The following is a 14,286-nucleotide window of genomic DNA, read 5'->3' on the forward strand; positions in this document are numbered from 1 at the left end:
CAAAGTAAAATAAAACACGAGCGTAATTTTATAAACATATATTTGTACAATCTAAATTCTAAAACTAATTATAATTATTTTAACAAGATTGTTCCTCGGTTCTTTATCAATATTTCTATTACAGATGCTAATGAATAATTATTTTCCATCGTATTTTCACGGAAACGTAAAAGGGCATAAATATATATACATTCCCAAAGTTTCAAAAATATGTGTACGCTCTTACACCTTAGACAATGAAGTCATGTTCACATATTTTTGAGTCATTTGTCTGGATCGATATTTTTGCCTTTGACTGTACGAACGTGTCTTGCTATTTCACTCAGTCTCGGTACAAACAGTACTGAGGTTGACTGAGGTAGCATGACAAATACGAACGTTTCCGAGAAAACACGATGGAAAACAATTATGCACTACATCAGATCTGTACATGGTGTGTCAAAAGGTTATTTATAGATAGCACCAGCATAAGTTTTGCCTGTCTAGTTTTGTTTTATGAAATTTGGCTTAAAGGACATAGATCCAGGTCATATTATAAAATAAAATAAAACATATAGGATTGACGCGTTAAGCCTATGCGCCATCTGTAAAAAACTTCGATCAACTCCATTAAGTTACAAGTTAAACTTAGTTAAACATAGGCGCGGCCCTAGAGGAATGCAGCACAGTACATTTACTAGGGTTGTCACTGTTGCACTATTAGACACGATCCATACAATCCGAAAAAGTAACCGACACCGCACAAGAACATGACATTTTCAAACAAAACAAAAGGTACCACATTGTCCCTTGTCAATAAGGTTGATTTCAAATTGCAAGCTGTATGGAAATAGCGCCTTATTGACAACCGACAATAACCCTTTTGATTGAAAATGGCACATATAGGGTTGTCACAGACTTTTACACAACTACCCAAAAATTACAAACATTTCAAATAATACACGCTTCGAAGCCCTTTTCTTGATGTGTATTCCCAAGATGATAAAAAGGGTTGGCTTGCGCGAGGCCCCTTTGAGTGTGAGGCCGTGAGCGGGGGCCCGCTTCGCCCACGCCCAGCTACTGTTTGTAATCTATTCTCCAGTCTTGAGTTGTTTTTCGTCCATCCTCTGTTTCTCGAACAGCAGCCGAAGCTCTTCCGTCGCCGAACGCGGCAGTCTATGGACAAAAGCACGCGAATATTAGGTGTGTGTCTGAACTGTAGGCGGCAAATAAACGCCTCAATTGAGCCAAAGAGAATAGAATGTATAGAGGGTTATTCATCATCATCTTCGTCGCGTTGTCCCGGCATTTTTTTGCCACGGCTCATGGGAATCTGGGGTCCGCTTGGCAACTAATCACAAGAATTGGCGTAGGTACTAGTTTTTACGAAAGCGACTGCCATCTGACCTTCCAACCCAGAGGGTAAACTAGGCGTTATCGGGATTAGTCCGGTTTCCTGACGATGTTTTCCTTCACAGAAAAGCGACTGGTAAATATCAAATGATATCTCGTACATAAGTTCCGAAACCCTCATTGGTACGAGCCGGGGTTTGAACCCGCGACCTCCGGATTAAAAGTCGCACGCCCTTACCGTTAGGCCACCAGCGCTTCAATGTATAGAGGGTTATTGTCATAGTAAATTTTGTAGTCACAGTAAATTTACTGCCAACTTTCGACACAGGATTAAAATTAAAAACAATAAAAATAATGTGTAATGTGGATAAATGTTTTTATTTTTTTAATTATTTTTAGAACGCCATATGACTGACCCATGTTGTTTCACTGATATGTGTTATAATTGTTAAATATCAATCTGTGTAGCTATCTACACTAGTATAGATAGGCCAAAGGTATGGTGCCATCAATTCGAGCATAAATTTTTCTTGATTTTCCCAGGCAAGTTTTTTCTTAGACTATACGGATATACCTATCTTATACGGATTTACATATCTTTGATCGAGCTATGGCAAAATGTCAGGTCAATGTATGAATGGTCTGTGTGTTGATACTTCCAGAGCCGGATGATAGACACATCGCCCTGTGGACAACCACTTGGCGCTCCTCGCTACGCCACTAGCAAATTACACTATATGGATGGAAATTGAAAAGACATCAAAACAGTCGATATCAGAAAGATTACCTGTCATTCCTTCCGAACTCTGTATCCGGTAGCGTAGCAGTATTAAGTTCAGGTACTTTAAACGTCCAAGGTGTCCAGGCACCCTGTATGGACGGATGGTCTGTGTGCTGATACTTCCGGAGACGGGTGTTAGACACATCACCCTGTTGGGTGCGGAGTACTTCCATCCATTTGGTTATTTCTGTTTGCTGCTTATTGCACATGTTCATCCAGACACGGTCGCCGTTTACTGGAAGTAAAATCACTTGCGTTTCTATGTGTGAATGGCACGTCTGTACACGCGTTATGCGTCACAGTGTGAGTAAGTTGCTTAAAAATAGTACCGAGCGGCCGGCAAACGGCCGTCAATCTGCTTTCGCGGGGCGAGGTAATTCGAGTCGGGGCGCGGCGGTGCGTGGCCGTTCTGCGTGATAATAAACCATGGTGATAAACCACAGAATATATTAAAATACTGTACCAACGTACAGAAAGGACACTACAAAACCGAAGTTTGACAGCGATTCAGGGACGAATCATGCTGTCCCTTACGAATGTATGGCACTATCCCTTTTGACTATTTAGGGTTGTCAAAATTCAAGTCATTATCTTAACCGTGGTCGTGCACGGGACGTCAAGTTGGCCCCTAAAGGCCCGGCCACGACATCGCGCGGCGGCGGCAGCGGCAAGCGGCGGCCATAGGTGGGAACGAAAGGTCCGATCGCTGTCTCGCTCCAACCTATGGCCGCCGCGCGATGTCGTCTGTACGAAGCCGAGAAAGCCCGAAAGGAGGAGTTGTCCCCCACTGGTTATACTTGTCTCATAAATTATAGGAAACTAGCTTCTGTCCATTACTTTCATAGACAAACACTACCCTATGTCCTTTCAGAGGTCTCAAACTTATACAAACTTGGATAATACCAATCGCGATGTCAACTTTAGCCAGTCTTCTCCGAGACCACGAGGACAATACCATCCTTGAAACGTTCGAGATAAAAAACTTAATTATAGTCCCGTTTTTCTTAATAATAATAAGTGAAACTTGTAACTTAGCTAACTTAGCATAGTGACAATGTAAATTATTTGAGTGACTTAAATTAAAGAACCATAATAATTTTTTTCTTAAAACTCGAGAGCCTTATGTGCCAATAAAACTGATTTTTTTGACAAAACTGTGTATATTGGTGCGGCCTGGAAAAGGGTTAAATTCTATTATACTATTAGTCCATAAAAAGACAGGTGGATATTTTAACTTACAGTACTCTCCAACTACGACGGGCGCGCGGTGACGCCGTGGTTTAAGGTACACCACCACACCGGGGTTCTCCCGAGCAAACTCCACCAGATCTTGCTCAATGAAGTCCCTTTAACAATGAACTATATTTAAAGGTGATGTAATGAAAATCATAATTTACAGAATATATTAAAATCCCTTTTTGATATTGACTTTTTATTACTAACTCCGCTGTTCGTCCATCTGTCCTGTCCCTCTGTCACCAGACTGTATCTCATGAATCGTGATAGATACGGAACCCTTCGTGCACGAGTCTGACTCGCACTTGGCCGGTTTTTTTACACAGTAAAGTCACTGGGATTTGGTCTTTAGAGTTATTTGTCATTAATTTAGTTTTTGACATGTTCATGGACAGGCCGACCAGTTTGCTTTGTGTGTCTAGTTCTTCCAGCATGTACTGGAGTTCTTTGGGATTATCTGTTAACAGAATCAGATCGTCTGCAAAACGTAGATGGTTAAGTTTTCTTCCATTAATATTGAGACCATAGCTCTCCCAGTTCATCCGTCTAAACACACTTTCGAGGACTGCTATAAATATCTTTGGCGACAAAGGATCACCCTGTCTGACTCCTTTTCCTATATTAAATTCTTCACCTATTCTCTCTAATTTAATCTTTGCTGTGCTTTTTGAGTATATTTCTTTTATAATCCTAATGTATTTTTCCGGGACGCCTTGTTCCTTAAGTGCTTCCCATATCTTGTTATGCTTAAGTGAGTCAAACGCCTTATTATAATCTACAAATGCCACGTAATATTGTCTTCTGTATTCATGACATTTTTCAACAATTTGTTTGATGACTGAGATGTGGTCTATTGTGGAGAAGTTTTTTCGGAATCCAGCTTGCTCTCTTGGTTGGTTCTCATCCAAAACTTTTGTAACTCGTCCTAAAATTAATTTCGAAAACACTTTATATATATTACTCATTAAGCTTATAGGTCTGTAGTTATTTATGTCGCTTTTGTCTCCCTTTTTATGTAAGAGTGTGATTGTAGTTTTTGTCCATTGTGTTGGTATTTTTTCATTCTTTAAGATTTCATTAAAAAGGTTAGTGAGCGGATCAATAATACTGTTAAGGGCTGCCTTTAATAACTCATTAGTAATATTGTCATCGCCAGGGGATTTATCGTTTTTTTGACTTAAAATAGCAAGCTCCACTTCTCTTTTTAAGAATTCGGGAACCTCATCGGTGTTACTCTGGAAATCATAGTCCTTATTTTCATTTTCCTGACTTTCATCGTCGTTGTAGAGGTTTCTATAAAATTCAGTGGCCACGTCCATTATATGTAGTCGTTTGGATGTCTGTTTTTTATTTTTGTCTTGAATCGAAGGGATCCAAGATTTTTCTTCTTTAATCTCTTTCATGGCTTTCTTTACTCCTCCTGTTTTTTCAATGCAATTTTGAATCCTATCTGTCCTTGTTTTATGTCTGTATTTTCTGATACTTTCATTTATTTGCTTGCTGATAGATGTTATTTCTTTTCTATTGGTTTTCTTGTCTATAAGCAGATGTTGCCTTTGAATTATGAGGTTTCTCGCTTCTGGTCCCATTCTGTCTCTTTTCTCAGATATGTTTTTGAACTGCTTATTTAAATCAATTAGTTCTCTTTCTATGATATTATATTTTTCTTGTATGTTAGTAATTTGGTCTGCATGTGAAAGTTTCTCCGATATATGTTTTTTCATCTCTTCTGGGATGTGATGTGGAATTACAGTCTTATTTTTAGTTATATGCTTTCTTGATTTTTGGGTATTTTTGGTAGTAATTCTTCCACGAATCAGTCGGTGATCTGAATTAAAATTCACATTGTTTAGTGGTTCTACGTCAAAAAATGCTTTTTTGTTATTAGTTAATATAAAATCTCTTTCATCTTTTACTCCCAGTAAAAGATGAAAGAGATTAGATTAGATTAGCCATGTCCATTTTTTGCTAAATCTTTTTTTGAAAAATGTATTCGTTATGTATAATCTTTTTTCCATCGCAAACTCTATTAATCTGGTACCATTATCATTTCTTTTTCCTGTAGTGTATTTGCCAACGCTACTATTATTTGTCTCCTCGGATCCCAGTGTGCTGTTGAAATCTCCCATCAATATAATGTTTTTGTGGGTATTTTCTATGGTGCTTCTTAATAATGTATAGAAGGAGTTTTTCTCTTCTTTGCTAGCTATGTCTGTGGGTGCATATGCTTGAATTATGGACCATTTGTTTCTAGATCCTGGTAAGTTTATGTTTAAAACAGCTATTCTTTCTGAGATACCTATAAATTGTTCAATTTCCTTGCATAGCTGCTTTTTTACTAAGAAACCAACTCCAAACATGCCTTTCGTTTCACCTTTATAAAAGAGAATATATTCGCTACGGTCTAGAATTTCTTCGCCTAACCTTCTTACTTCACTTAAGCCGATGATATGGCATTTTATTTTCTCTACAGCATGTTCCAGTTGCAATAATGACTCTTCTGTTTTAAGTGTTCTAACGTTAAAAGTTGCAATGTAAATATTATCTTCTTTTTGTTTTTGATCGCTTTCTGTTTGGGTTTCTCTATGTGACTTTGGAAGGTGGTGGTCGCTAACCCCACGGAGACCAACCGGGTTGGGGTGAAGTTTTGTTTTCTTGTTTCTGCTTTTGTGTTGTGTATGTTTCAAGTTGTCGATGGACCTGGCCTATTCTCTACTTTCCGGTGCGGGTGATGAAGTCAGCGAATTTGTCCTGTTCCTCATTACATCAAAGGCATTAGGCTTGTTGGGGTTGGAAGAATTACAGGGCATTTTCCTTGTTGGATTGCTGTGTCCGGGTGATGTAGATGGCAATCTTTTCCTTTTTTCCTGGGCTCTTTCTGATTTATTTATCACTATTTTATCATACTTTAAGAATACATGGTTTCCCTTCCTTCTCTCTTCCTCTAATTCTGCTTGAAGTTCCTTCCTCTTATCCAATATTGCTTTGGGATAATCTTCTGTTACATACACATCTTGGAAACGTTTTTTATTTCTGATTATTTCAGTTTTCTTCCATTCGTTGACAAAAGATATAAGAACAGGTCTCACTTTTTCCTTTTTCTTACCAATCCGGTGCAGTTTATTTATTTCAGATTTTTCTAAGGTAATTTGCAGGTCATTTTTGATTTTTTCTTTCACTATTTCTATCAGGTCGCTTTGATCTTTTTCTTTCTCCTCCAGTCCAAATAACATTATATTGTTCTTTTTATTTTCCCTCTCTAAAAGCACGATTTTTTCTTCCAGTTTCTATTTTTGACCTTAGTATTTTGTTTTCATCGAGGATCGATGTAATTTTTTCGTCCATTCTGTCACTCATGGTCTTCGTTACAGAATCGTGTATTTTTTCTGTTTGTTTCTCCATTTCCACTTTTAAGCTGTCAAATAGTACTTGCAGGGAGGCATTCATTTTCGTGTAATGGAACGTGTTTGTAGTAGGATTATTTTTTTCTGCTCACTGGTCACACCGGACAAGCCGACTGTCACTTTCCGTAGTGAAGTTAGTTGCAGACGGTAATTTGTCTCTCCGTGATTTGGTCGGGTTATAGATAACCTCACTTCTTCCTATCTTTGCGATGTGTTTTACGCGATTTATCTTGCACTTTTTCACGATAGTTCGGACTGCCGAATTATTTGAACCTTCAATAAGTTGATTAATTCGGGTTTATCTTCGGATGCGCGGTTTAACACTTTTAATCATTTATTTTAACTGGAGCTTTAACAATGACGTGATGACAGTTTGACAACCGGAAAGCTAAAGACCAAATCAATATAAACGGAAATACAATAGAATATGTAACTGAGTATGTATACCTTGGTCAAATAATATCACCATCAGATCAGTCTAACAAGGAAATTGAAAAACGAATATCAAATGCATGGAAGAAATTTTGGTCATTAAAAGAGGTTATGAAGGCGAAAGAAATACCAACAAGCCAGAAATTTAAAGTTTTTAATATGTGCATTGTACCTGTACTCACCTATGGATGCCAAACTTGGGCACTTACGAAAAAACAAGAAAAAAGGCTCGCTACATGTCAAAACAACATGGAAAGAAGCGTGTTAAACATTAAACTCAAGGATAGAGTGAAATTGTCCATAATTAGAGCCAGATCAAAGTGTGGGAGAGTAGTTAAAAAGGTCAAGCAACAGAAGTGGCGGTGGACCGGTCACATCATCAGAGAAGGGCTAGAAAAGTGGACAAGAGACCTTATAGAGTGGTACCCAAGGGGGCACAAAAGGAAGAGAGGAAAGCCTACTCGTAGATGGTCGGATGACTTAAAAAGGATAGGCGGAGTGGACTGGACCAGGAAAGCAAGAGACCGGGATACCTGGAAGGACTTGGAGGAGGCCTATGTCGGAGGACAAGCTGAAGTTGTCGATGGGAACTAGAAAATAGTAAATAGTAATATATATATAATTATAGAGAAAAATAAGGTATATTTAAGTAGATTGTTACAAAACTTCAGAAATAAAGGCTATTTTTATTTTTATTTATTTTATTTTATAAAGTCACTGGGATAATATTATGGTCAACAAATCGGGCATACAATTTTTATTTATTTATTATATAATCTGCTTATGGTTACGAACGCTGGTGTCTGATGAAATAAAATAAAAAACAAATCGGGCAAAATATGTTAGATATTGGAGTTGTAAGCAGGGGTTGCATCCCCATATCCCTTAGCCCATATAATATTAAACATATAAGATTAGAGCTAAGAATATTGTAATTTTTGTTCTTTATGAAAAATAAACAGTTTAAATTTTAATTTTTTTTTGTCAATCAGTAAAATACTATTTTGCAAGAATACCCGATGGCCGATACTAATCTAAATCATATATCTATTCCTAGTTAGATGGCGTACCCAACTAGCTAATCGCTCCACCGATAAACACTTTTTAGCGGAAGTAATGGATACTATTTTTATTTTGTAAATAAGAACCTCACCTCATACCGCGACTGCTTCCATGACTTTTACAGAATTTAAGCACAATCCGCTGCAATTGGCATACGTAGCGGCCAACGCCGTTCTGCAGCGGCGCCCGCACAAAGCCTGACTTCAAAAACAGGCTGTTGTTAGACATTTTTAGTGAATTCAAGTGAATTTATTCACGTAATCGTGATACCCGATTTAATGATTTTGAGGTTAATGGTTATGTCCATCGAATGGCACATTGACGTTTAACGCGTTTTGTTTTTGCTTTGACCGCATTCAGAATTCTGATTCGCTTTGATCATATAGTTTGTCAAAGGACTGTTTCATTTCAAACATAGACAGAGAGAATCATACTATCTTTGTCTTACACTAGTACTAGTACTCAAAAAAAGGGATGAGTATAATTTTTCTGGTTCTTACTGACTGACAAGTTGGTTTGACCAACTATAGATGGTAGGATCCTATAGATGTACTATACGCATGCGCCCGTGAGGGACAATATATACGCAATGCGACAAAATGATTGGTCGGGTAGATTTGTTGCCCACCATAAACTATACTAAATTTACGGTAGTGAATAAAAAAAATGTGAGACTGTGACAAGGACAAACAATAATAGCACTTTCTCTGGTACTCCTACTGAAAGACACATAAGACTATCCCGTTCGGCAATTTTCCCCCTCCCCTCATGCCTTAGCTATACAGTAATACCCCGCTTTACGCGACCCCGTTATGCACGGTTTCGCTTGTTTGTATAGTTTATCAAGCCATTTCCGTCATAGGCAGCAAATTAAAATAATGTAGGCGCGAAGAGTTGACCTCCCATAGAAAAAATAGAATTTTGCGCCTTTTTCTACTCACAAAGTGGGTCCGCCAGAGTATACTTAAAAATATGCAGTCATTTTACTTGTCTTTGGTTGCGGAAATCCCCGCTATCTCTGAGCATACGCGAATTTCACTGAACGCGATTTTTTGCGGAACGTATCCCTCGCGTAAAGCGGGGTATTACTGTACAGCCCGCTCCAGACTACGCGGCGCGAAGCCGCGAACGCGAGTGTGCAGCCGATTTCGCTGATTAGCGAACTAGACTCCACACTGGCACACTCGCGTTCGCGGCTTCGCGCCGCGATTCGCGCACGACTGTGGAGGGCCCTTATTAGATTCATAGATTTTATTGACATTTGATGTGAACTTATTAAGCCAAGTTTAGATTACAATTTATATGTATATTTTGGCAAACCCACTTTGTCAGTACAAAAAGGCGCGAAATTCAAATTTTCTATGGGAGGAAAACTCTTCACGGCTAGATTACATTATTAAATTTGCCGCCTTTTGTCTACTGACGGAAATGACTTGCAAACTATACTCTGGCAAACCCACTTTGTCAGTAGAAAAAGGCGCGAACTTTAAATTTTCTGTGGGAGGACAATCCTTCACGCCTACATTGTTTAAATTTGCCGCCTTTTTCTACAAACTATATGTTACCAACTTGAATGTTCATATATATAGATATACAAATATAGAGTTAGACCATGATAAGTCTGCAACGATTTTGATAGCACACGCGGTGCAAGTGTTATATATACGTCATACTAGTTTGGCTTGGCCCAGGACCGTCTCATTTCAAACGTAGACAGAGAGATTCATCCTGTCTTTGTCTTACGCTAGTACTAGCACCCAAAAGAAAGGGATGAGTCCAGTTTTCCTAGTTCTTACTGACTGACAAGAAGTGTTTGCCAGACTTTGGGTACCTATATACTTGAATAAAATTAAATGTTCCATACTTACGTATACAATTTCCACAGACCTAAAATTTTTAATTTAATGTTATTTCAAAGTCTCGTTTTAAAATGAGAGCGCTGCGTTATTTCGATTGTATGTAAAAAAAAAGCAGAGAATGTAAGTGGCGGCTAGGTCCATGTGACTCATAAAATATTCAAATAAAATTTAGAGCTTTGCTTATGGAGTCGAGCGAAAATTGATAAACGCATTATCTGCGTATCATTTTGTTTTGTTAATTACCGTTGTGTCATTACCTCCCCTTATCTTATCTACATTTACTGTTTGCAGAAGCATGCGAATTTTTCCATTCCTTCCTTCCTTTTTTGCTTTTGCCGGACGGATGGCAGCCCTAGCTACAATTGATAATCATCGTTTAGATTAGGGGTCAGCAACCTTTTAGGGTACGTACAAAACATGAAATAGACTAGAAGACATATATATACACATAAATATATATATATATTTATATATACACATATATATATATATATATATATATATATATATATATATATATATATATATATATATATATATATATATGTGTATATATAAATATATATGTTTATTTATGAATGCTCGTTTAAAGGTATAAGATTAATAAAAACTAGTCTTCTAGTCCATTTCATGTTTTGTACACGTATCTTTACTAGGAGCTATAACTGATAACATCGTTTAGATCAGGCGTCAGCAACCTTTTAGTAGCCAAGGGCCACATAGTAATAGTAGTTAACGAAGTAGAAGCGGGCCCCACTTTGTTAATATTTGTGACTTTATCAGACATTGTCGTTTGTCAATATTTCATTGTAACATGGCAAACCTGCATAGTGCAGCCATCGCGCGCACTGGCCGGTTGTAAAATTGTTTTTTCTCATAAATTTTCTCTTGGAATTTTGTTGCAAATAAACCACAACTCTGATTACTTATATTTATTTAATGTGACTCGCATGTTTATGATTTGTGTTAAAAGTACTAATACGATAGTAATACGAGGGCTGCGTCTAATGCAGGTAATATTAGTATAATTGTATATAATGTATTAAGTTTATGTTTAAATTAAACCTAATCTAAGTCTTATTTGTACGTCACTGGTTCTTGTAAATGAATGAGGCTTGGGTTAGGTTTCAACCCGGAAACTAAGAACGCACGATTGTTGCAGCCCTTTCTATTGGTTTAAAACTGAAGACGCATGATAGAAGCTACTTATTTTTCTGGATATTCGCTCCTGAAGTTTTTATCTGCTTGCGCCTGGTGAGCCCGCGTAGCCCGCAGTTGTACCCGCTGCCGGAATTCATCGTTCGGCTCGACGAAGATTGGAATACGAAAACGTAAAAGCCAGTGACGATATTTTATTGGTTTTGACTCGTGTACTGACAGAATTAGTTTATTATGTTTTTACTATTATATTGTTTTACTATAAGAACCTAGTTTTCATTTTCTACCGCTCTAGTTAGCCGGCTACAATATATATAAAGCCAGGGAGGCTAGCCCGCGGGCCCCCTGTTGCCGACCGCTGGTTTAGATAATTGCCAATGTCTTAACAACGAATTTAGTTTCAAGGCCAAACGCCATACAACTTAAGCGAAGTGCGTGTATGTTTAGTATTATAATAAAAGTTACCCTAGCAACATGCTCGTACACGGTGAAGGAGAGTTGTTGGTGCCGGCGCACCTCAATTTTGGGAAGTACGTGTTGGATCGGCTGCGGAAGGCAAAACCCGATCGCTTATGTTTCGTAAGTAATCTTGAATTTTGGTCCTAAATGCGTGTAATCCGAGTTTGTGCAATCCGGTTGTTGTTTGCACCGTAGCGAACGAAACGGTAACATCTCTCTATCACTTTTAAACCGACTTCAAAAAAGGAGGAGGTTATCAATTCGACCGTATTTTTATTATGTATGTAATGTATGTATCGCAAATGATTTTTCCCCTCACTAGCTCGGAAAGTTGTCTTTTATCCTTTAAAACAAGCGGGGAAAAACGCATTTTATCCACTAGTGGGGAAAGTAATTTGACCTTGGATGGAGCGTGTTTAAGTAGCTTGACAGATAACAAAACGTAAAACGCTCATAATAATGATTCGTTTGATATTAATTATCATTAAACAAATGGTTTGAGAATCTAATAAAAAAATACCAAATTTAGCTTTATTTAATGATTGTATGTCATAAACCTTAAAGTTCCATAAGAAACGTTTGTTTTTTAATAATGATGTTAAATATAATTCTGAATGCACAAGTTGAGTCGATGCAATTTCAAAACGCATCATTGACATTTCATACGTCAGAAATGTCAACATTGTCAACAAAATTTTTACTTAAAAACTTCTCACGTAAAAATACAGAATTTCCAGTTTTTTTTGTTATAATATCGTAAAAAAATTAGTGATTTCAGTGATGAAGATGATCTAACGCCTGTGGATGTTGCACTTTCCTCGCTATAGTGAGGTGAAAAGTTTTGTGTTACACACGGGTGCAAATGTATTTTACTTCTTGTGTGTTGAAACACTTGCTACGCTCAGGATTCTATTTTAGAACCACTCGCTTCGCTCGTGGTTCAACTATAGAATCCTTTCGCTTGCTCGTGTTTCAATTCCACACTCGCGGGTAAAATACAACTTTGCACCCTTGTATAACAAATAACTATTTCCCCTCACTAGCTCGGAAAGTTGTCTTTTATCCTTTAAAACAAGCGGGGAAAAACGCATTTTATCCACTAGTGGGGAAAGTAATTTGACCTTGGATGGAGCGTGTTTAAGTAGCTTGACAGATAACAAAACGTAAAACGCTCATAATAATGATTCGTTTGATATTAATTATCATTAAACAAATGGTTTGAGAATCTAATAAAAAAATACCAAATTTAGCTTTATTTAATGATTGTATGTCATAAACCTTAAAGTTCCATAAGAAACGTTTGTTTTTTAATAATGATGTTAAATATAATTCTGAATGCACAAGTTGAGTCGATGCAATTTCAAAACGCATCATTGACATTTCATACGTCAGAAATGTCAACATTGTCAACAAAATTTTTACTTAAAAACTTCTCACGTAAAAATACAGAATTTCCAGTTTTTTTTGTTATAATATCGTAAAAAAATTAGTGATTTCAGTGATGAAGATGATCTAACGCCTGTGGATGTTGCACTTTCCTCGCTATAGTGAGGTGAAAAGTTTTGTGTTACACACGGGTGCAAATGTATTTTACTTCTTGTGTGTTGAAACACTTGCTACGCTCAGGATTCTATTTTAGAACCACTCGCTTCGCTCGTGGTTCAACTATAGAATCCTTTCGCTTGCTCGTGTTTCAATTCCACACTCGCGGGTAAAATACAACTTTGCACCCTTGTATAACAAATAACTATTACAGTACATATGGTGCTACTTTCTCGCACTAGTGCGTAAAGAGCACTTTTCGTGCATATGTCGAAAGTTTAAAGGGCCATATGTACTGTAAAACGTTGTACGATACACGTGCGAATAAGTAATTCGCAACTCGTGTCGATTTTAAACACTCCCTACGGTCGTGTTTTAATTTATCGCCACTCGTTTCGAGTTTCCTCTCTTCCGCACTTGTATCGTAAATAACTATTTAAAAGCTTTTATTTAACTTGCAATGTACCTATGTAAGTATGTATGTAACTATGTTTGTAAGGGTCAAATCTTGCAAGTTAAATTTGACCCACTTCCCGGTGTCCGTTGAAGCTGAAAATTTGCATCCATATGTAAATCGTGTGACAATGCAATATTATGGTACCATCGAGCTGATCTGATGATGGAGACAGGAGGTGGCCATAGGAACTCTGTGGTAAAACAACAAAACCTAATCGTTATTTGGGTTTTTAGAATTGTCTCGATGAGTATTAGTTGCCTGTCAAAAAAATGACAGTCAGCGATAAAAGTTTGTACCAAAAATGAAATTTTTGCCAAAAAATTATTTTATTTGAATGTACATAGTCCCTAGTTGGTCCCGTTTTTGTCAAAACCCAGTTCTGATGATGGGTTCATGAGGAATCCCGGGATCTCCTCAAATGTTATAGGCATACATATATTAACGATTTTAATATTTGTATGTAAGAGCGCGCGAAGCGCGCTGGATATCGGGTTTCGCCCGACCTTTTAGTTTGAGGTAGATGCCAAGCCAAATATTATAATGCTGGTTCTTGCTTTCTCGTCG

General features: G+C 37.5%; 1 protein-coding gene across 1 annotated transcript; it reads right to left on the bottom strand.

Annotated features, from left to right (window-relative positions):
- Positions 1-23: 23 nt before the first annotated feature.
- Positions 24-8,531, bottom strand: LOC134752020 (large ribosomal subunit protein mL43). Its single transcript, XM_063687580.1, has 4 exons — positions 8,339-8,531; positions 3,353-3,459; positions 2,120-2,348; positions 24-1,155 (listed from the first exon to the last, which is right to left on the bottom strand). Exons 1-4 carry the CDS (start codon positions 8,473-8,475, stop codon positions 1,071-1,073), a joined length of 558 nt encoding a protein of 185 aa, XP_063543650.1. The 5' UTR covers positions 8,476-8,531; the 3' UTR covers positions 24-1,070.
- Between the last annotated feature and the right edge of the window lie 5,755 nt (positions 8,532-14,286).

The sequence above is a fragment of the Cydia strobilella genome, chromosome 24, assembly GCF_947568885.1.
Source record: "Cydia strobilella chromosome 24, ilCydStro3.1, whole genome shotgun sequence".
Taxonomy (NCBI): domain Eukaryota; kingdom Metazoa; phylum Arthropoda; class Insecta; order Lepidoptera; family Tortricidae; genus Cydia; species Cydia strobilella.

Coding starts and splice junctions, on each gene's coding strand:
- LOC134752020 (XM_063687580.1), bottom strand. CDS start 8,475: ATGTCTAACAACAGCCTGTTTTTGAAGTCAGGCTTTGTGCGGGCGCCG. Junction 3,460..8,338: donor GGAAGCAGTCGCGGTATGAG/GTGAGGTTCTTA, acceptor TCATTGTTAAAG/GGACTTCATTGAGCAAGATC. Junction 1,156..2,119: donor GAGTTCGGAAGGAATGACAG/GTAATCTTTCTG, acceptor TTTTGTCCATAG/ACTGCCGCGTTCGGCGACGG.